The 23,557-nt window shown below is 37.6% G+C and overlaps 2 protein-coding genes across 25 annotated transcripts in view; both read left to right on the forward strand.

Moving 5' to 3' along the window:
- The window catches only part of PPFIBP1 (PPFIB scaffold protein 1), a 172,812-nt gene extending 152,609 nt beyond the window's left edge, over window positions 1-20,203 (forward strand). For 13 of the 24 annotated variants that reach the window (XM_088798563.1, XM_088798585.1, XM_088798559.1 and 10 more), the window contains 17 exons: window positions 822-937; window positions 1,529-1,585; window positions 2,843-2,903; window positions 3,245-3,274; window positions 5,219-5,387; window positions 5,872-5,904; window positions 8,031-8,181; window positions 8,494-8,622; window positions 10,110-10,260; window positions 11,013-11,124; window positions 11,252-11,340; window positions 14,113-14,235; window positions 14,774-14,899; window positions 15,711-15,899; window positions 17,263-17,442; window positions 18,140-18,205; window positions 18,348-20,203. In XM_088798563.1, the coding sequence (XP_088654689.1) occupies window positions 822-937; window positions 1,529-1,585; window positions 2,843-2,903; window positions 3,245-3,274; window positions 5,219-5,387; window positions 5,872-5,904; window positions 8,031-8,181; window positions 8,494-8,622; window positions 10,110-10,260; window positions 11,013-11,124; window positions 11,252-11,340; window positions 14,113-14,235; window positions 14,774-14,899; window positions 15,711-15,899; window positions 17,263-17,442; window positions 18,140-18,205; window positions 18,348-18,434 (1,869 nt within the window). In that variant the 3' untranslated portion in view covers window positions 18,435-20,203. The remainder of the gene's footprint in view (window positions 1-821; window positions 938-1,528; window positions 1,586-2,842; window positions 2,904-3,244; window positions 3,275-5,218; window positions 5,388-5,871; window positions 5,905-8,030; window positions 8,182-8,493; window positions 8,623-10,109; window positions 10,261-11,012; window positions 11,125-11,251; window positions 11,341-14,112; window positions 14,236-14,773; window positions 14,900-15,710; window positions 15,900-17,262; window positions 17,443-18,139; window positions 18,206-18,347) is intronic. The other 11 variants (XM_074325884.2, XM_074325891.2, XM_074325890.2 and 8 more) reach the window with 3 other exon arrangements.
- A 538-nt stretch (window positions 20,204-20,741) lies between these two features.
- On the forward strand, window positions 20,742-21,747 carry REP15 (RAB15 effector protein). The gene has a single exon (XM_074325894.2). It carries the CDS (start codon window positions 20,890-20,892, stop codon window positions 21,613-21,615), a length of 726 nt encoding a protein of 241 aa, XP_074181995.2. The 5' UTR covers window positions 20,742-20,889; the 3' UTR covers window positions 21,616-21,747.
- The last annotated feature ends 1,810 nt before the right edge of the window (window positions 21,748-23,557 follow it).

Raw genomic sequence — 23,557 nt, forward strand, 5'->3', positions numbered from 1 at the left:
TGGAATATTTTTTGTTTCATTTATTTATTCATGATGTAGCCCACAATCTAACTGCTCTCAGTTGTCAAAAATTATTGAAAACCAAAGTATAAAAATTCTTTCACTGAGTCTTTCCTTATGATTCACAAGGCATTTGTTTGGGAAAGTGTATTATGCATTTCTTTTTTGTTGCTGTAATATTGTTACTATTAAGCAAAGTATTTTAAGTGGTGCATTCCCAGAGTACGTTACAAGTTGTTTTAATTACACTTTTATCAATTCTGTTAATTGAAGGTAGTCAGCTTGTTCACGTATAGAACAATAATTAACAGGCTTGACCAACATTCTATTTTAGACTAGTGGTAGAAATGAAAGTGAAAATAGTGCTTTGTTTACAAAGCTTTTATCCAAACAAATCTCATTGTAAATCATTGCAACCCGGTAATTTAGGTATTGTCATTCTCATTTTTCTTTTATTTCCAGGATTCTCATTAAAAATCACTTAACTAATGCCCAGTTAAGTGATTTACTTAAGGTCACTTAGGCAGGTGTGTTAGAGCCAAGATCTCAACCCGGGCTTAAATGTCGTATTCACAATATTTAGTGTCTTACTCAGAACCAAGTTCAAAAATTACTTTCCTCTAGAATGTTTTCTCCGGTTAACACTTCTAGAGGTTTATATCCTGAAACCATTTTCAAAATTTAAGAATAGCATTCTAAACACAGGTATATGAAATTTTATTGATAGACTATGTAATTGTCTTTTTTAACTTTTGTTGCTGTGGTTTTTGTTTTGTTTTGTTTGAAGGATTGATTTTTGACTTTTTATTGTTATATTACAGTTCCACACCAGCATCTTGCAAGTTTCAATCCCTTCCTTATTACCAGCATCTAAAGGCTTGGAAACTTCTGAAAAAGCAAAATTGCCTCCTAAGCCAGAGACTTCATTTGAAGAGAAGTATGTCATTTATGACCTAATATTGCAATGTCAATTTTTAGAAAAGTAGATCAACCCAAAGCAAGAGTGCATTGCATTTATTTATAGACACAACTGTTCTACCAAGAAAGCAAGAAACAGCAAGACCTGTGCCAGGGAACCCATAATCAGTTATGTATTATTGAAATAAAAGGTGTGAAGCTAAAGTAATTGGAGATGAGGCCGGGAGGTGTGGTGGTCAGGTTAGAGAGGGATTTTAGGGAACTTGGATTTTATATCTAGGTCATAGGTGATCATCAAAGGGTTGCAAGCAGAATAGCGACAGTGACAATCACGTGCCTGAGGCTGTTTGGACAATGGCTATGAAGTAGACAGGACAGGGGTACAATAGTTTCTCCACAGGCAAATAGAGGTTTGGGGGAGCATATTCCCTAATTAATTGCCTTATCTTACAATTAGACAAAATAAAATAGAATATCAAAAAAAGAGAAAGAAATAGTTTCCCTTACACAGTTGTTTGTTTTTGACAATTCTGTTCACGTAGAATATATATATATATGGTGTTTTCTTCATGAAATTCATAAGTCCTTTTTTTTTTTTTTCACATTTTAGTGATGGAAAAATAATTCTTGGTGCTGCTGTTGAAACCCAGCTGTGTGATAGTCTTTCGTAAGTTACAGTTTATTGAATGTGAAAAATGTGATTGATATTTTGGAGAGAGGAAGCTTCTGTTACACTAACAATAACCAGTATTAAAAGTGAATGACTATGAGTCCTGAATAAATTAATGTAGCTGTAATGATTGAGTGGGGGTGGTATTGGGGGGTTGAAATTTAACAAAGAAATACTTGCTCATGTATCATTGTCTCATGCCAAGTTTCTGTAGCTCTTTAGTCTTCTTCACCAGTTTCCATTTAAAGTTCAGTGCTTTTTTAATTTTTGTGTTGACATGTTTTGAGTTTTGCAGAGAAGAATCACACAGAATTATGTGATGGCTGGGAACACGGCAATGGTTTTTTATACTTTCACATTAATAAACTGACCTAATGTCTATGTTTATCCAAGTTAAAGTCTGAATTAAATTAGGAAAATCTATTTTTAGAGCAGTCCTCCAATATGAGATATTTTCTATTCTTACCATTGGCTTTTACTTTATTTGGTAGTCGACACTTCTAGCAATTTATTTACACATAAATACATGAGAAATGTCTTTTAAAAGTTTGTATATTTAAATTATTCTGTTTCATAGAGCAAAATAATTACTTTTCTCTCTCTCTTTAAACTAGGCACATATTCTTGCCTTCAAATTTTGAGTAAGACCAGCTCTAAAACTGAATGCTAATTATGTGAAAAAGAAAGTCTCTGGATGTTTACCGTGTTACTTTGCCTTCACTAGGATAGCAAATGAATTATTATGGGCAGCAATAGGGAGTCCTCTGTTATGCTTTGATCATAAAATGAAGTCCTCTGCCAGACTCAGGAAATTGATTCCTTTGTGAATTGAAAATTAAATTTTCATCCTTTATTTTAAGTATAAGGATAATATATAAATAGTACACAAGTATTTAAAAAATTCCTGATGTAAATATATACATGCACAGGATTTAACACTAGTCCATGGAAAATACTGGTTTAAATTTTCAAATATTGACATCACAAGAATAATTCTAAGTGTTTTTCCAGCTACTCTAACATGTGCAGGACATTTAGAATTATTGGCAGGACACTTAACCACTCCTGCTTTTAAAAGAACTAAATGTTATAATTTACTTAAGCACATAAGTGACTGCCTGAATCCAGATTTTCTTTTATTTCCAGGATTCAACCCACACACAATTTTAGTTTCTTTCCAAGATATTCGACTTAGAAAAAGTGGCACCAGAGCCACTTATTATTAATTCTAATTATTATTATTGTTATTTTTAGAACTTCAGATTTGCAAAAGTCTAGCAGCCTGGACAATCTGAAGAAAGAGTCATCAGAAGGGGTTGGTTCTGTTTTTTTCTGTCTGTTACCCTGAGAAGAAAATATTTAGGGATCTTCATCTTTTCCCATTTTGCAAATAAAACTCTTAAGAAGAGCTTGTGGTTTCTCCAATGGAAAATTACAGTTAAGGATAAATATCAAGAAGTATGATATGAAGGATTGCAAGTAGTACATAAAACCAAAACTAGGGACTTTAATAAAATATTGTCGGAAATAAATAAAACTGAGGTTTTGTAGCTTGGAAGTATATGCAAATTAATTTTAATTTATGGAATTTATGTGGCAAGTTCTGAATATATAAGGGATTCCTATAACAACTTTAAATATTGTTGTTTTGAACAGGAAAAGGAGTCTATTCAGAAGGCTTCAGAGGTAATTTTTATATCCATATTACAGTGTAAAAATGTTTTAGATTTCTAATACATAAGATTGCTTCCAAATAATCCCAAACTCTCAGAAACATGCTACATGAAAGAAACCAGACACAGAAGATCACATATGGTATAATTCCATTTATGTGAAATATCCAAAATAGATAAATTCACAAGAGACAGATTTAGATCGCTGGTTGCCAGGGGTGGAGGAGAACGGAATGGGGGAAAACTGCTTAATGGTTGAGGAGTTTTACTTTAGAATGATGGAGGTGTTTTGGAACCAGGTAGAGGTAGATGTTGCACAACACTGTGACTGTACTAAATGCCACTGAATTGTTTACTTTAGAATAGTTACTTTTATGTTATATGAATTTCGCCTCCATGAGTTATTGTAAAACAGAAACAAAATGCCAAACTCGCAGTCATACTGTTGGACGTTCTAATGACTATAACTGGGCTTCTTTAGATCTCACGGAAAGCCCTTCTTAGATCACCAGCAGTTATTTTATACAACCACTGTCTGCCTACAGCAAACGGTTTGCTATTGCAGACATCCTTGACACGGGCTGTGGTGCTTCTTTCCTCTGATTTTTGATCATTAACCTTGTAAAGGTGCAGTCTGATAGACAGGCTACTTCAGATGCAGTCTCTTGACTGTTGGCTCTCAGTGCCTTGAGAACCAAGGTAGGGATAACTGGAAGCACAGACAGTGAACAACAGCTAGTGATTCACATTATCCTCTGTTGTTTTTGTCTTGCCAACTCAATAGCAGTGATTTTGACATCAGTGTTGAGATGTAGGTAATAGTGCCACTAAATTGTGCAGCTATAAATGTTCAGTTGCTATGACCAGTAGGTATGAGCAGTAGATACATAGAGTAAAAGAACCACCTTGAAAGCCTGTATCCCTTCACCCTTCTCTCCACCTCTGCACAAAAAGGAACAGGGCAAGAGATGTTAGAGAAACGAGAACATCCAAACAAAGGCATCTTTGATTAATACTGAAACAATATAACAGACCCTGGTACTATAACTGCCTATTCAAATAACCAGAAAGAGCAAAAAATAAGCAGTATTTGCAAGCATAATTTAATCACAAATGAAGTTCTTGACAAAGACCTTGAAATACTATAAAGATCTGAAGTAGCTTCGGAATCAACTGAGAAAAATTTAATTATTGCCAGTTTAGTTTTAATGTTAAGTGTATCTGAATGTATCACAGTCTTTGAAAATTTTTAATCCATGTTTGGTAATTCATAGGCAAGATAAGAATATAGCCTAGAATCTAATTAGAAAGAACTATTTTAAACAGTTGTTGATTATACCTTCATTTTATTATTAATTCTTTGAGTAGAATATTTAAAATAATTGGAGTACTTGTTGGGGTTATCACTTTGTGAGGTGTGTAAATATCTAATCATTATGTTGTTTTGTACACCTGAAACTAATAATATAAATACATAAAATAATTAGAGTAGAATCTACTTATACTGCTGGTATAGAAGCTTGGGACTAATGCCTACTTTGTATAATAGTTATTTTGGGCTTCTGTTGATGCATTAGTTATATTATAAAGAATGTTAACTATAGTATAGCCAAATCGGTGTCATAATTGTTAGAAAAGTAAGTCTACTGCTATTCTAGTTTTTTATCTCCATGTTTTAGAGGGGATGAGAGTTTCTGTATTTATCCTAATATTTAACACCCTAAGCGCATGGATTATAGGTTAGTGACAAACATGGTTTTGTTGTTGTTTCTCAAATAGCTTTCAGAATTGACTTTTTAAACTTCTCATATGGCCCTTGATATTCATAACCAATTTGTTAGTTCAGTTATTGTTTTAAATAAAATCACGTATGTAACATATTTAATATTGCTCCTGGCAGGTACTAGTAATTTTGTGTGTTCGTGCTGTGTTTCAATTACTTTTGCTTCTCTCTCAGGACAAAGCTCCAAGAGAAAGCCCATTTCAGAGCCTCCCTCCCAAAGTTCCAGGACATGATGCCTCCATGGATGACAACCCCTTTGGCACTCGGAAAGCCAGATCTTCCTTTGGTCGTGGCTTTTTTAAAATAAAAAGTAACAAGAGGACTGCAAGTGCACCAAACTTGGGTACGCGTAGCCAAAATGCCTTTGCCTTAATTCTTTCAGAGCGAGGAAAACATCAATCTCTTCCCTTCCCTTATTCATCTATTTATACATTTCTCTTTCCCAGCAATGAAGGTGAATGACTTGGCTAGAAAGTTAGCAAAGAGTGCTTCTGTGGATGTTAAGTCCATGGTGTGAAGACAGCTCTGTATAGACGCTCACCCTGCTGTCAGTTCTGGGCTGTAAGCTTAGAGGAAAGACTTAAAACCACGATTCTCTCTGACTTCATTGTAAACAGCTTCCCATCTCTTTTTCAAGTGGATACATGAACCCCGTATGGACACTGCTAATGGACTGTGTGTCCTGCCGGAAGCTCAGTATGCTGCTTGCCTTCCCTCCCACTGTGTATTTTGGGAGGAGGAGTCTGATCTGTGTTTCATTTTGTCGTTCCCCTGTGTTCTCTCCATTGGGCTGCGTGTGATTGTGTGCGTTGTTGGGATATCTGAAGATCGTAAACGAAGTGCCAGTGCACCCACCTTAGGTATTGTACCCCTGCATGCCAGCCTGTGCCAGCGCTGTGCTGCAAACCGAGCTAATCCCTGCTCTTGGCATCTATGATCTCTAGAAAGCGAGCTGGCAGCAATCAAAAAATGTAGTTCTCTGCTCCAGAGTGTTCTCTCCACCTTCTTCTCAAAAGGACTCCCTGTAGAGCCTTTGCTTCCAAGCGTAAAGCTGTTTTTAACCAACGCTAATGACACCTTGCAAGTAGCCCTGAGGGGATCTGAAAGTGCACAGTTTCTCTCTGAGCACAGGGCAGGAGTGTCCTGTCATTGTGCCTTCCAGCTCTTTCACCCTTGAAGCACAGTTCCTCTCACACTAATTCCCAGGTCCTCACAGTTCTTTCTCCATGTTTACATTTTCCCCAGCCTCCAAAAAGAAGTATTTTTAGCCAAATAGAGAGATCTGTGGAAAACAGTGAAAATGACTTTTTAGACCTACTTCTTTTAGGGTAACATTCTTCTGATAGTTATTGCTTTGAAGATGGAGGTAACATTTAGTGATGGCAGAGGTAATTTTATGTGTTATTTGAGGAGTTACCCTCAAAGTGATTTTAGGAGGGGAAAGCTCAGTTTTTCTCTTTAAAGGGCAGAAGACAGGAGGAAAAAAATCCTCAAAATAAAAATGAGATGCTTTTAAAATGAGGGTGGGTTAGGCAGCATGTGAGGGATACCCATACCCATTATGGCTGTAGGGTTTGAACGGAAAGATTCCTTTGGGTTTTCCCTGTAGGTTCTGTTACCTTGTACGGATATTCACGTATCTATTCATGTGGATCATCAAAGGTGACACTTCTTTCTCTTTGTAGCCTTAAATGTCTAGAGTGAACACTGGATGCATAAAATAAACTGATCTAGTTAAACAACTATTTTCAAATGATTTGACATCTTTCTTGGATGAAATGTATTGAAAATGCTAAGAGGCAAATGCTGCTTACTATAACCTGTAACCACAGCTCCGCTTCATAGAAAAGTCAGCCTCTGCACCCTTTATATCTTGCTAAGACACTGTTCCTGTGATTTTTGCACAGCTTTTACTTTCCTCTATAAAAGTGTAAAATCTCACATTGAAGAAACAGTAGCTCTAGTGTTTGCTAGTGTGGGATCATCCATTCAGGAACAGCTCAAAGAACGAAAATAGCTAATGCGTGGAGGTCTGGGAGTAGCAGATTTGGATGTTATTTTTTTAAGGCAAAAATCAACAGACACTAATTTTATAGTAAAAGAAAAATAGACTCAGATCCAGTTCATTCTTCTCGCAGTGGCTGGGACATAACAGGTTATAAACAGGAATAAACTTCTCGAATAAAGAATTGCCAGAACTTGATAACTGATTTGAGGTAAATGCCAAAGGTGAGGAAGGAATGAAAAGAAAATGACAAAGCATTTGAACTGGAGTACAGGGAGAATACTAATATTAATGAAATACTAAATAAGGAAACTTAAGAGAAGACTCTCAGGAAATTGGACAGAGTCGCTGAATCCATAATGTCCTTGGCACACCAAATTGGGAATATGTACAGCATTCAAATACCGAGGCTGGGGAGAAAGATTAGGCCTAGAGATTTTGATGCCAACTGCTTACCAATGAGTGAAGCCATCATTTATTGCTGAGCATAGAGTGGGTGAACTTGTCAAGAGATCTTGCAGAGGGAACTTAGATCAGAGTCTTGGAGTAGAGCAGAATGGAGGGAAAAGAGATGACAGATGCTACAACAGGAAGGAACCATTAGATCATACATGTAGGAGGCTGTCATGACAAGAAACTAAAGATGGTGGTGGTTTTGAGGGATGTAGAAAGAAGTCAACAACACAAAATGGTACAGCCAGATTGAAAATAATTTCATTATAATTTCAAAACACTCAAGGAAAGAATATGGCAATCCTACCAAGGGGTTGTAATTCCTAAGTTAACTCTATTCACAATAGACTATAGAGGAAAACATACATTTTTGTTACATTTTTAATATTTGCAGGGTGCTCTTTGTAAATCACTGATTTGTAGACCAACAGAAGAAGAATTACCAGTTGCTAAAGCCAAGGTTAACATCTGGTCATGTTCTTTTCATATATTAAAATTCATCAAGTTCGTATTCTGTTCTTGGAATAGCTGAAACAGAAAAGGAGACAGCCGAGCACCTAGATCTGGCTGGTGTTTCTTCTCGGCCAAAAGATTCACAGGGGAACAGTCCCTTCCAGATGTCTCCGCCATCTCCAGATTCCAAAAAGAAATCCAGAGGCATCATGAAACTCTTTGGAAAGTAAGTAACAGAGTGAACAAACTGAATGGGCTTTGTCTTATATGTTGTTCAAATGTAGGCATAAGTGGAAAATTGGCTGAAAATCGGTATGGAATTCTAAAGCTTTCGTGTTCCTCTTATGGGAGAAAGATTGTGATTTGGGATTCATTAGCTCATTGGGTCTCAAAGTTTAAATCCAAGTGTCTATTCTAGTGACACACCAAGAGGAGTAGCTCAAGTTTATGCACCAATTAAAAATGTTCTGATTAACTTTAAAGTCTAAGGTCTCCTCGGGTCTAATACAAGGCAATGTGTGTTGTATCTTCTGTTCAGACTCAGGAGAAGTCAGTCGACTACCTTCAACCCAGATGACATGTTTGAAACTGAATTTAAAAGAGGAGGGACAAGGGCAACTGCTGGGCCCCGACTGGGTTGGTCTCGAGATTTGGGACAATCTAATAGGTAAGAACAAGCCAAAGTAACAGACTTTTGCATCTCTACCCACGCATCAGGGCCTCGTGAGCACCTGTAATGTTAGCATTGTTCCTGTGCCAGCGCAGCCATTCCTTACTGCCGTGCCTACTGAAAGAGCGGTGTAGTGTGGCGGTGGTGGGTGAACAACGGTACAGAAGCTGTGGGCTATGTGAGCTAGGTGAGGAGCCAGAGCCAAAGTATCAGCAGCATCTGTACTAGAATGACTCTTTCACTTAAATTTTCATGGAAAGTAATTCTAAGTACTTACTCTAAAGCATAGCCTTGCGGAGATGGCATAGGGTAGTGTTTAAGAGTAGGTTCTAGAGGCAGACTGCTTGGGTCTGATTTCTGGCCTCACCACTTCCTATAAGCTGGGCCACCTTGAGCAACTACTCTCATGCTCTGTGCCTCTGTTCTCATAGTAATAGTACCTAACCCAAAAGGGGGTTGTGAAGTTTAAATGAGGTAATATGTGTTAAGTATCTGGCAAATAATAACTGTTCAATAAATGTTAGTGACTAATGGAGTCCGTGAAAGCACTTAAAAGACCTAAATCCTATCAGAATTCTTCAATTTTTCAGGACTATGTAATGTTTTCTCTATAAAGACTAAGAAATTCTCCTACACCCTTATCACAGTTCAAGACTGGTGTGGAACCAATGCACTGACCCACTAAGCATAAAAAGGGTGGGGTTGGCAAACATGCAGCACAAATCATTGGTACTAAATCTTTTAAAAGATAATGTGCTACAAACGTTTTAAACATGGTCCCTCCCATGTTGATCCCTGGTCACAAGTTTCATCAACAAGGAAACTCTCCTTGGCCTTCTTCAAATACTGAAGAGTCTCATTTGCCATATGTTCTCTTGTACACCTCCTTGTGCTGATTAAAAAGAAAACAAGTCTTGTTTATCAGCAGTTTTTTCTTTCTTTTCAAACAGGAATACTATTTGTATGTCAAAGTCAAAAAAAAAAAAAAGTAAACACCAGAAATTTGCATTTGCTTTGGTTATACTCAGTGATGGCATATTGCCCTCTTCTCATGGATTACCATGTGGAGACAAATGATAATTCTGCTAAAGTTAATCCAAGTTTGACTTGAGTTTCTTTCAATCTGACCTAATGTTTTCTGTGTGGGAATTCAGTCTTTCACCAACGTTGGTTGAAATTAGTACAGTGACTTGACATCTTGGTCTTCTTCTATAGAACATGGTTTTGCTAAATCATCATGAATCTTTTGTGGTTTCATTTGAAATGAAGACTTGTCTTACAAGGTCACTTTCAACTTCAGTGCCACTTCCTCTTCCAAATATGTACTGATAATTAAGCTTTTCATGGTCAAATGTGTATCACGAGGGAATTGTGTAACACCAGGGAATTCCCATAGCTATTGAATATACAGTTGTTCACCCTTAATGATAAACCACAGGATTGGCTTTGAATTGTTTTTCATGCAATTGTTCATCTTCCTATAGTGACTTGGATATGCCATTTGCCAAATGGACCAAGGAGCAGGTTTGCAATTGGCTTGTGGAACAAGGCTTGGGGTCCTACCTGAATCCTGGCAAGCACTGGATTGCATCTGGCCAAACGCTTTTGCAGGCTTCTCAACAAGATCTGGAGAAGGTGACCGTTTCTCTGCTTTGTTTACACGATGGACAGAGAGAGAGAGAGAAAGAGAGAGAGAGAGAATGGGAGAATGGGAGAATATGAATGTTCTACTCCAGAACAGGGGAATGGGTGGAGCTTTTGTTTTCTATTCCAGAAAAGCGGGTGGCTAGAGCCAGTAAGTACTCTTGAAAAAGTCTGAGTTTCCTGCTTCACATTTATTTTATCTCATGGACTAAAAAGGAAGGTCCTTCTTTATTGGAATACTTAAGCTACTGGACATTGTAATGAAAAATAATTGTATAGCCATAATAATAAACCTTAAGCTCAAATTTCTCAAAATAATTTTGTGGTTTTATCAGCCCCTCTCCTCAATGTAATATATGCAATTCAACTTTACTTTGCAAAAGAAAAAAAAAAGCTCTCTACATTTCATGTTCCATTATTGAACATTTCTTCCCAATTGTTTAACATTTTGTACAAAGTAAGAGTAGAATTCTCATTACGTGTCCTACAGTTCCAACCTCGCATAGGAAGGAACATACTAGTGAGTATCTATCTAACACAGCACTAAACTACCTTCAGGGGTCTTGGCTTTCTAGGGCCTTTTGTTCAGCAGCGTCTTCCTAGCCTGAGTTAGTATTCTGATTTAATGTAATTGTTGGCTCTTTCATGCTCGCTTCATTTTGAAGGAATTTGCATCCTTTGCCAGTGGCATCCAGCCCATGTTGACAGAATGGTAAAGCCAGTGTTTCTGTTTATTATTTCAGGAACTTGGAATCAAGCACTCACTTCACCGAAAGAAACTCCAGCTGGCACTGCAAGCACTGGGATCTGAGGAAGAAACCAATCACGGAAAGCTGGATTTCAACTGGGTCACTAGTAAGAGGTTTTAAATTCTTAAATTCGTAACTAAGCAAGTAAATAAATAAATATTTCTGCGTTTTCTTTTTAATCACAAGAACAGGTGTTGTGTGGCTCGTTAACAACACAGACTTCTCTCCTTTAGGATGGTTGGATGACATTGGTCTCCCCCAGTACAAGACCCAGTTTGATGAAGGACGGGTGGATGGTCGAATGCTCCATTACATGACTGTTGTAAGTGATTCACTTTTGGGGTTTGGGGAGTAAAATTGTTTTTCTCTGAAAAACCACAGAAACAGAGTAAGCAAAATACAGTGTTTTCACAATGATGCCACCAGATTTTGAAGGTATTTAACTTGAAGAGAGGGGCAGGAATATTTCCTGTTAAGTTGAAGTTGTATGAGTTGGTGGGTACAACAGCCTTGGGGAAAATTTGAAACCCTGGTTTAAACTACATGAAACCTAATTTAACCTATTCAGAAAGTTGATATTATCTGTATTCAGTAATGTAGACATTGAAGTATACACTTTGAATAGGTGAATTTTGTGGAATGTGAATTATGTCTTAGAAAGATGTTTAAAAAAATAGAGTGTGGCGTTTGGAAGCCCTGGCATTTTCTAAGTTACATATTCCTGTATACAGTGACCACTCAGAAAAGGCTCCCTTTCTGACCTGACGTCCATAGAGACTTGTCTTCTCCTTTCCCTTCCACTTTTGAGAACTGTTGCCTGAAACCCTCTCACCCTTCTCACTTCAGCCCAGTTCTCCTCGGGCAGGAGTCACGGGGGTAAAGAAGTAGTAGGAAAAGGTAGACTTTCACTCCTATTCCTTCATTTTTGTTTCATATGTCGAGCCTTTCGTCCAGCGGGTAGAAGGAATTTCCTCTACTTTACAACAGTGGGGAGAGATGGATTCCAGGAGAACATGTTTTGGATTCCAAGTACTATTGGTGTTCTACCTCAGATAGTTTGATATAAATGGCCTTTTGTGAACTAGGCTCTGGACTTAACTACCACAAGTATCTCCTTGAAATAAGTTGAAAGTTTGAAACAGCGAACTTCAATAGGAGTTTTTCAGTATCAAAGATATTTAGAGCTCAACTCATGGGATTTGTTTTCTCTTCTGTCATTGAACCAAAGTCCGTACCTTGGTGGGCATATCATGTCAACCTGCATGTAATAACACTACCATGTGGTATGTTGCACATTTACTGTGTGTCAGTCACTCTTTCGAGCACTTTGCTCAAATTTATACTCGAGTCTCAGTAATCCTTGAGTTAGCACTCTTATTATCCCCAGTTTTTAGATGAGGAAGCGAAGGAATCAAGAAATTGAGTAACTTGACCAAGTTTCCACAGTTAGAAAGTAGTAGAAAGTCATAGAGCGTTTGAACCTGGGATATTTCCAGATCCCTGCTCATAATAGCTCACAGCTCTGCCTGGAGCAAATTCTGTAAATATTTGCCTACCTATCTAGGTATAAGTATGTTCCCGTGGAAATGTGAGCCAATGGAGGCTTAAAATCATATAAAGCACATGTACTCATATAGCTTGCATGGCAATAAAAGAGTAAATTAGTTTAGAAAATTTGACCCTACAAGTCTTAGGTCACAAAACGTCTCTTTTAATGTGGTATCCTGGATTGGATCCTGAAACAGAGAAAGGATGTTCATGGCAAAACAGGTGAAATCTAAATAAAGTCTATAGTTTAATTTTATTATTGTCTGTATTAATTTCTCTTGATGAATATATCATAGTTATATAAGATGTTAAAGTTAAGAGAAGCTGGGTGAGGAAGAGTATATGTAACTGTACTCTTATTGGCAACTCTTCTGTAAATCTAAAATTAATTAAAAATAAAAGATTTTTAAACATCTAAAAAAAAGTGTTTTGATTAAAAAAGGAAATAGCCCCTACTTTTAAAATCCCTGAAGCTGAAATAATTAACATTTTATTTATGTTATTGACATCATGTGTTTAGATTTTTAAAAAATCGGTTAGGCTTTGGTTAGTTGAAAATAGCCCACATGGAAATGTTTTGAAGGATGTCTCAATCTTAGGCACTGCCTTTAAGAAGTTAATTCAGGAAATAATTTGTGCTCAGTTAGTAGCCTTTAAGGATTTAAACTGATTGTCTAGTATTTTGATTTAAAAATATTTTTATAATAGATTAATTTTTTTCCTTACAAGAAATGTGTTATCAGTAAGGTGTGCCCAAAATGAATGTTTTCCTTATGTATTTTCTGGGTGTGTTTGGAAACAGACTGGTGCTTATCTTGACACTGCCCCCCACATCACCTTCTAAAATAATTTGGGTGTGTTTGGTGTGTTTGAAATGTGCCCAATAATCATATACTGGTGAAAGTTATTCCTTGAAGGAATTGATTGGGGATATGTTAATACTCACAACGTCTTCATTTCTTTACACTCAACTCTCACCAAGACCTTTGCATTGGTTGACATAGTTTTGCCAAATATTTTCACAATGTCTTCCAAATAAAGCGTAATGATCTAGAACTAGGGATTTCTTGAGGCTGGAGAGGGGCATAGTATGATGGGACCACTCTTCTGGTTTTCTCCTGTGATGTGTCTTAGTTCAGAAACGCAAGCCTCGGTCATCAGTAAACACCACTTGCTCTTAGCTACCTGCTTTATGAAAGCAGATCACCTTTTGTAGGGACCCAGCAAGTGCTTTGCAAGCTGTGTTTTTCAGAGCCATGGGGTCCCATAGTCCTATCTCAGAGTGTCTGAATGAAAAAGAAATAGATGAAAGTTGGCCTCAGTTGGAACAACACTCATTTTGGTTCTCTTCCCTATTGGGATCCTGGAGAAGATTTTGAATAGAACAGGAAAAAGTGTCCTGGGACTAAATAGAAGCTTTGAAAACACTGATAAGCCCTCAGGCCAGCTGGTAGAGGGGGCTCTTCTGCTTCGACTAGCATCTTCTGAGATGTTCTTGAGGAGGTCCTCCTGCTCAACGAGCTCCCCTTTTTGTTCTTTTCTGCAGGATGACTTACTGTCTTTGAAGGTTGTGAGTGTGCTGCATCATCTCAGTATCAAAAGGGCCATCCAGGTGCTGAGGATCAATAACTTTGAACCAAACTGCCTACGGAGGCGACCATCTGATGAGGTAGCGTCTGAGGTTGAGGGTTACAGAGCGTGCATGTTTCCATGCGTGGGACTGTCCACGTGTGCTAGACTAAGACCCATTTCTTCTTGGAACCTGCAGGGAGGGCTTCTGGTTCCCTTAGAGCCTCAAATCCAGCCTCATTTACTTCCTAGGCTTTGTTTTCTTACATTCCTTCCATTTCCCCCCAAAGTGGTTCTACCTGTGTAACTGGAGCCAAAGGTTGCTTCTTAATTACCCTTCCTCCTTAAGTATATTTTATTTTGTTGTCTGCTTAAGCCAGAGAGTTAAATATCACTATAGAGACTTCATTTCCTAAAGTACTGCTTTAATAGTGTGTAAAAAACTTGCACCTTTGTGACAAACTGTATCAAAGGGAATTCAAATTAAAAAACATCTTTTTACCCTTTTTCTAAATGTTTAGTGGGATATGTAGTAACTCTGCTCTGTGGGGTAGACTTTTTAGACAGAACACGCAGGATTAATATTTGAGGTCCCATAGTTAATGACTGAAGCTCTTGGCTGTTCTTTGTTCCCATAGAATAGCATCACCCCATCAGAAGTTCAGCAGTGGACCAATCATCGCGTCATGGAATGGCTGCGCTCTGTGGACTTGGCAGAATATGCCCCCAATCTCAGAGGCAGTGGTGTCCATGGTGGGCTCATGGTAAAATTCTGTTTTAATTTAAAATGGACTTATCATCATTTTGTCTCCTTTAGTCTAATGAGTAGGATATTATCAGTTTACTTGTTGTAATCCTAAATTAATCTAACCCAACCCTCCGACACCATTTCTAGTGAATCTTTACTTACAGAGTATTTTTTTTCCTTGTTTTTTATTTATTTACATCATATAACTCTAGATTGGGTTTAAACCCATTTCTCTTTCATTGTCCTCTTTTTTTTTTTTTTTTTTTTTTTTCGTGTTCAATTTTTAGTTGCAAGGGGCAGAGCCCACCATCCCTTGCGGGTGTTGAACCGGCAACCTTGTGGTTGAGAGCCCACCGGCCCATGTGGGAATCGAACCGGCAGCCTTCGGAGCTAGGAGCATGGAGCTCTAACCGCCTGAGCCACTGGGCCGGCCCTTTCATTGTCCTCTTTTATGTTAGATAACATCTGGCTGCTGACTCTCAGATGATCATGTTTTAAAATTTCTACAAAGATATCCTGTATTTTTGCACACAGATCTTGCACAGAGGTCGGCTTCCAAAGGCATCCCAAATGCAACACTTCAGAGAGGTGGAAGCCCTGACTTTGTAATGCTTGGATGTCAGGACCAGCTCTCGATTTCTCTAGCTCGGACAAAAGAAAGAAAAGATATATAAATTAAATATCAAAGTCCATATTTTGTGTATCTCCCAGGGCTGTTGAGAAGGTCGTTGGCAATAACGAAATGAAAGGAGCTTTGCCAATTATAAAAGCATGATGCAGACATGTATGATACACGGTACCTTAAACAATCTTAATTTTTCTCGTAGGTTCTAGAACCTCGTTTTAATGTAGAAACAATGGCTCAGTTATTGAACATCCCACCAAGTAAGACCCTGTTGCGAAGACATTTGGCCACTCATTTCAACCTTCTGATTGGTGCTGAGGCCCAACACCAGAAACGTGATGCCATGGAGTTACCAGATTATGTCCTTCTAACAGCCACTGCCAAAGTGAAGGTTGGTTCAAGCCTGTACCATTTAATAATTGATTAAAGCAAACACTGAAGCAAAGGCTCAGTTTTGACTGTTACCTGGCTATCCTATTTTCTGGGATTTACTACGTTTTGTGGATGAGTTGAAAGTCTATGCATCTTTAAAAGGAATCAAGAAAATGTATTCTGAAGGTTTCCTTCTGGGGGAATCTTGGCTCAAATCGTTCATTTCCTAGAGTTACCAATAATAAAAAGCATGATGTTGGCTTCTGTCATCGATACATAGCCACTGCAGAGAGCCCGTACCTTGGACCCAAATATTGATTACAGTTGTCCTGTTTTTTCCTATGGATAAATCAAGTATAAGAGTTACATTTCTCCTTGTACAGATTCGGCTTGTCTGGCTTATAATTAACCAACATTTCAATTTGGAAAAAGATACTTAAACAACGTACAAGGTAGACCAGCAGAGAATGGATATTCCTGGTTTGCCTGGATTCATAGATCGTACCAAATTAAGACTACTTTTTCTTCTTTTAAATCATTCCTGTGTTAACTCTTCTGAGTGTCGTTTCAACCAACTTTGATGTGGAAATGCAGTTTATCCACTCCTTCACAAATATGTACCAAGTTTTCTTGTCTTGTTTCTTTACCCCCCTACCTGCCTGGCACTTTCTCTTCAACCACCTTTATCCCTTAAAGATGTGCCTCTGAGAGATTCTGTTCTCTATAAATTCTCAGCATCAGTCTGATCATCATCTTCTTAATCAATAGTCTCAGGCACTACCCAGTGACTAAGATGGAGATTGTCTTCTAAGTATCACTGGACATTTTTTCTCCAAAAGGACAGAGATTCTTTTAGCAGTCACTTGGAAGCATAACAGGCATACAAGATACCGTAGCCTCACCCAAAAAGAAAATACAGTAAGGACTATTTTCTTTTGCTGGTCTTAGACTGGAAAACCTGCAAAATTGGATTTAGCCCTGAGAAATCCCATTGCATTAAGTTCTGTTTAATCAAAACTAAGCCTCCTGGCATATTTTGCTTTTATCACTGTGACTACCCAGCTATTAGGTTGCTGCAAAAGTAATTGCAGTTTAAAAGGTTAAAAATAATTGCAAAAACCGCAATTACTTTTGCACCAACCTAATAGTTAGTGTGAATCAGGAGAAGTGTAATCTTCTGAGATTCATGACAAGGATTATTTGTCATATTTGGGTGCATCAATTGTATGCCTAGGATATCTTTGCTTTTGTTATACAAATTGAATCGTTCAATTGCTTTTCTCCATACGATGAAGTGAATAATTAAATTACACATGTTATTAGTTCTTTGTCATATGAATTTTATCAAATCCCTGGATGTTTTTCTTTTTTTTCTTTTAAAGCCAAAGAAACTTACCTTTGGTAATTTTGGGAATCTGAGAAAGAAGAAACAAGAAGATGGGGAAGAATATGTTTGTCCAATGGAATTGGGACAGGCCTCAGGAAGTACATCTAAGAAAGGATTTAAATCTGGTTTGGACATGCACCTGTATGACGAAGATGATTTGGACCGGTTAGATCAGGTAAATGCAACACTATATACCTACTTTAAAGCTCTTCCAGCATTGAAACACTAAAGGGAAACTGTGCACTGGGTCTACTCATTAAAGACGTTTTCTTGAAATGCCTGAAAATAAAGATAACACTAGTGAATAGTAAAGTAATGATGGACTTACAGGTTGCTTACTACATCCCAGGCACTATGCTAAGCACTTAACATATATTAACGTTCATAGCAATCCTAAAACATAGGGAGCATTGTTACCCTAATTTTAGAGATAAGGATACTGAGGCACAGAGAGATTAAGTACCTTACCTAAGATAGGAGAACAGGGTTCCAACTTGTCAAAGTATGTGCCACTTACCAATGTTATACTGTCTCTGTATTAAGAAAAACTATGTTTTAAAATGACTCAGGAATGGACAGCTCCTACTACTTAGCTTTTTCAGTATGAAGTCATGGGACTGAATATTGCCCTTTATTCAAACATCCTTTGGTGCTAATGTCAACATCAGAGCATTAGGCTAGATGTGCCACTGAAGGGCTTCTTCTAATTTTTAACATCCAGTTGCAGTAGTGGGAGGAGGTTATCATCAGAAGTGTTCTGTTACTCCTATCCCTTTCAGTACAACTTGCATGATTTTTTCTTTTGTTCATTTGCTGTGCTTTGCTTAAAATTGTGCAAATGAGTATGTCACGTTATGGTATGTTCTTTGCAGATGGAAGATTCAGAAGGGACAGTGAGGCAGATAGGTGCGTTCTCTGAAGGCATCAACAACCTAACAGTAAGTTTGTAAAATGAATCTGCAATGTTATTCTAAAAATATCTTTGAAAATAACGCTGAGGGACTGAATGGATAGTGGAGAATGTGTAGTTCTGAGCTCTTTGCTCGCAGTGTGTGTGACTCCCATCTCCTTGTTTTCCAGCACATGTTAAAGGAAGATGACATGTTTAAAGATTTTGCTGCCCGTTCCCCCAGTGCCAGCATTACGGATGAAGACTCAAACGTTTGACCGTAGCATCGGGATGAGCATGAGGAGCCATTGGTCCCTTTCCACTTTCTTTCTCAAACACACAGTATATACAACAAGCAATAGATTGTATATTGTTTATTGTTCCAACTTTTGCTCATTTAGAAGTGGAAATGGAAAGCAGGGGAATATGTGCCTATTCTAAAGTTGCCACAGAAAGTGAGACACTGGTGAATGAGAGTATAATTGTTTTTCTTCTATTTAATAATGTAAAAATCTGTGATATATTATATTTAAAATGTTGCATTTATTTTGAGTACTTTACCATAGTGTTTCCATTTACATTCACAATATGGAAGACTTGGGAAGCAGTAACCCATACGTGGGTGATTCTGCCACATTGGTGTGACAGCACGGCAGCCATTAAAGCAGAACATGATATGCTTTCAAAATCAATATGTGGAATTTCTTTAAGCATTCTGTGTACCCACTAAATGCCAGCCACACCTCCACTTGCCTCTTACTGTCCTGTTTTTATATATTTTTCTAAATATGTGTATATATTTAGTACATAGAAAACAGAACTTTTATTTTGTGACAGAAGAAGGATGGTAAAAAGATCACATTGAAAAAAATACAGTGATCAGAATTTTCATATATCAGCTGGTTCTTGGAGAAGTCAAGATGATCTTTCTCCACCACTGAATTTTAATAATGTTGATCATTCAGACTAAATTAGTATATACGAAATAACCCTTCTTTGATGACATATCATAAAATTGTTGATTAGTTTTTTTAAGAATTTCAACCTTAATCTTGGATTCTTTTAATTCATAAGGAAGAACTCGAGGGACGTTTAAATACTATTAATTTGAATGCATTCAAAAGCTCCCCCAAAATTTCTAGAAATAATTTTTGAAGAAACCAAACCCAAACGAAAACCTTTACAGTATTAAGTTTCTTATTCTTCTCTTTGCTAAATATATCATTACATCAAAATACTAACAGTCTGACTAATGTTAATTGTACATTTCTCAGGCCATTAATGAGTGGAATCTTTTTAAAAAGCAGAATATTTCTTTGAACATTTTGTCTCAATCAGAGTTCAGCAACTGAGGCTGCAAAATTAGTTTTATAATGGCTATATTGTAATGATAAAATGTAGTTCATGTGTTCCTGTAGCACAGGGCCCAAATATTCTTTATAAAGAAAATAGAAAGCTGCAGCAAAAACTGTGTTTATTATTTGTTAGGGGTATTAGAAAAAATATTCTTCTTTTATTTGGTACTACATCATTATTCTTGATTGCCAACTGTGGTAAAGATGGGTTTTCACAATTTGGCATGGGGTGGGCAGTTCAATATATGACAGTGGACTTGCTTATAAACTGTATTTGAACGTCAGTGGTATGATCTTGCAAGTTATTAGCAAGTTACCAAGCTGTTCGTCAAGGAACCTGTAGTACTGAATTACTGTTTATTCATAACTAAAATAATTTGATCCTAATAATAACCTTTTGCTCCTTACCATTCATTATTTGGTAACTGTATTGGACTCTTACTATATTTGTGTTTTATTTTAATGTGGATATATGTCACCATTTAAAAAATAATTTGTTATTCAAAACTGGTTAAAAATACCAGGAAACTGTCAGAGATGCCAAATATTCTTTATTCAGGACAATGTAACATAACTGATGATATGTGATAAGGTTAAAACTTTTTTGATGAAATATATTTTATTACAAAATATTATACACTGTTGGTATTACCATATGAAAAGAAATAAAGTCAATTGATAATTGTCTCATATTTTTATTATTTGTTACTTTATTTTTCTTTGTTCAGAATAACCAGTAGGTTTTATTTCTGATATAGAGAACAATAACATGAAATCTTTACAATTCACAAACTTCCGTAAATGTGTTTGAGTCGGGGTTATAGCGTATATCAAGGGATAGAAATTTGAGGCCTTTGTTTGAGAAACTTTTGTATGAAAGGAAACATGGGCAGCTGCACTGGGGGGATGAAGAATCATGGTAGAGAGGACCTTGGGGAAAAAAAGGGAGGTGATTTGCCTGCAAATTTGAAGAAGTCGTAGAAAGTATATGCTCTTTAAAGAATTAAATACTCTTTTTAATTGAACTCACATTTGAAAAGAGGAAACATATCTTGGAAGAGATCACCAAATATTGAAAGTAGAGTGACTACAACTAGAGAAGAACAGATGTTTTTTTGTGAAAGTTACTATCTCTAACTTAATAAACCTGCAGGAATCTATATGAATACAGCACACCCCGTTGGCAAACAGGGAGACCTGTTTGTTTAGCTGTCTGTATATATGCTTAGCCACAACAAGTAAGCTGTAGAGCTAGAAAACCACGACTGTGTTAACAGATGTGACTTCACTGCAAGACTTTTACTCTGAGAAAGAAGTCCTTCTGAATGAGGTTCACATGTTTGAGATTGGGAAGCAGTATTGATTAGATGCAGAGAAAATGGGGCAAAAACCATCACAACAATTGGCTCTGAAGGACAGCGAAGAAGTTCTTAGCGTCTGTGAGGCTGTCAGTGGAGCTATGATCCACGCAGCCCGGAAAGTGCAGGAGTACCTGGGCTTTGCAGACCCTCTGAGCAATCTCTGCCCAGCTCCAAACACGTTAAATGAAATCTTCTTAATTCACTTCGTCACCTTCTGTCAAGAAAAGGGAGTTAATGGGCGTCTCACCACTACCAAGATGACCAAGCACCAGGCCTCGTTATTTGGGGCAGACTGGATTTGGACCTTTTGGGGATCCAATAAGCACATCAGCCTTCAGTTGGCCGTCCAGACTCTGCAGATGTCTTCTCTCCATCCTGTGGAATCTGAGCCTGGTGACCTCTCCAATCCAGAATCCAGGGCAGAAGAGCCTTCCCGGAAGAGAAGCAGATTTGATAAGCTGGAAGAATTCTGTAACTTGATAGGAGAGGATTGTCTGGGCCTCTTTATCATCTTTGGTGTACCAGGAAAGCCTAAAGACATCAGGGGAGTTGTCCTGGACAGTGTCAAAAGTGAGCCCATGAGGGGTCATGTACCAGGAAGGCAGGCTGTGGCACAATTTATCCTGGAAACTGAAGATTGTGTCTCCATCAGAGAGCTGCTTGGAAACTGTCTGAGTAAGAAAGACGGGCTAAGAGAGGTGGGCAAGGTTTATATTAGCATCCTCTCAACTGGATATGTGTGATAAGACTGTCTGTAAAATGAAAAGAAAAAGGTATTTTATTCTAGTAAGCAGGCTCATCAACTTGTGAAAATGATCACCTGGGTCAAAACGTATTAGTGTCATGATTATGGAGAGGAAAAATACCCTCCCATATTGCGGGGAAAACTGATAATTTAGCTTAATCTTTCATTTATTTACTCAATAATAGAAGAGGAAGGGGAGGATAATAGAATCACCGTTAAAGTTTGATTTGCCAAAAAAAAAAAGTCTTTGTTCGGAATAATAAGTCTATCTCTTGAAAATGTAAAACGTGTTTTTATTGCTGTGGGTGTGAGATGGGTAGGGTGAGGAGGTGCGTAAGACTGTAAAACAGGTTTAATTATGTTTATAATATGAGTTTCAATTCAGAACTCCTAAGTAAAACCTACTCTCTCAAACCTCTCTCCTTACTCATCCCAAATTGCTTCCTCTACACAGAGAGGACCCTGGTGGGATTCATTTTGTGATCTGCTTGCGTGTTGGAGACAATGACCCATGTAACAAGCACTTGTAGTAATGATTAACATTTGTTTAGCCTTTGCAACAAGGAAAGTATATTCACACACAAAAACCATCATTGCTTAAAAGCCTGGGTGGGATTATAACAGTAGTGTTGGGGAGGAAAAATAATTTCCCCTCTACCCTTATAGAAGGTAGAAGCAAAAAATGCTTAAAAATGTAAAGGGAAGATAGATTCAGTCACACATGATTGCTCTTACACGTTAGGTCCTGTTCTATGCCCTGCCAATCCAGCAGTAAAAAGAACAAAGTCCCTGTTCTTGGGGAGTTTCCCTCTTAATGATGGAAGACAAAATAAATATATGTGCCTATATTTAAAATGTACATTTAAAATACATATCAGGGGTGCTGTAAAGAAAAATAAATCATGGCTAAGGGGGCAGAGTGAAGGAGGTGCTGTTTTATATGGGATAGTTAAGGCCTCAATGAGAAGCGGGCAGTTAACCAGAAATCTGAATGAAGCGAGAGCATCTGTGCAGATATCTGGAAGATTGTTCCGGGCGTAGGGAACTGCAAATGTAAAGGGCTTGAAATGGGAGTGCATTTGATATGTTGGAGGCACAGCGAAAGAGGCTGGTGTGGATGGGACAGAGTGAGCCAGAGGGAGAGTGATAGGAGACGAGGTCAGAGAAGTGGCTGGCAAACAGATAAAGCAGATCATACTTGTAAGGACTTTCGGTTTTTTTTTGAGTGATATGGGGAGACAAATGCCTTGATCTCACTTACCCTTTGAAAACCTCACTTGATTACTCGATGGGGACTAGATTGTAGGGAGGAAAGAGTGGAAGCAGAGCCTAGGAGGTAGGAAGCTGTTATAATAAACCAGATGAGAGAGGAGGGGTGAAGAGGTCAAATTTAGGACTCATTGACAGTAAAAACACAGAGCATTTGCTGATGATTGGATGAAGGATATGAAATATATCACAATTAGAATGTTGTAATTCCAAGCTTCTTAAATAAGAATATATGCAAAGGCAGAACTTAAATTTATCTTTGACATTCCTTCATTCCAGGAAACCAAAAGATCAAGGAAAGCATTTAAGCCCTCTGCCTTCAGTAAGTGAACATGAATAGACACAGGAGATACCTCTTGAAGTTATTAAACAACAATTATTCCTACTTTGAATGTGCCTGTAAAGTTATAATCCCCTATTAATGTTTCCTTGGCATATGGTGACCCTTGTCTGCAGCAATGCTGTGTAGAGTACGCTGTCAAGAAGGTGGTGTAGTATAGTAGTGGTAAAAAGAGTATTCAAATTGGAATCAGATGTGGGTTTGAGTCTCAATGCTCTTAAGAGCAGAGTCTAGGGGCTTAACTCTTTGTTTTCTTATCTGTAAAATGGGAATGACTTCAATTTATACAAAGGAGACAATGCTTGTGACAGTTCTATACTAAAGTGTAAGC

Source organism: Rhinolophus sinicus, chromosome 1, assembly GCF_057876585.1.
Source record: "Rhinolophus sinicus isolate RSI-liver-muscle chromosome 1, RSI-T2T, whole genome shotgun sequence".
Classification (NCBI taxonomy): domain Eukaryota; kingdom Metazoa; phylum Chordata; class Mammalia; order Chiroptera; family Rhinolophidae; genus Rhinolophus; species Rhinolophus sinicus.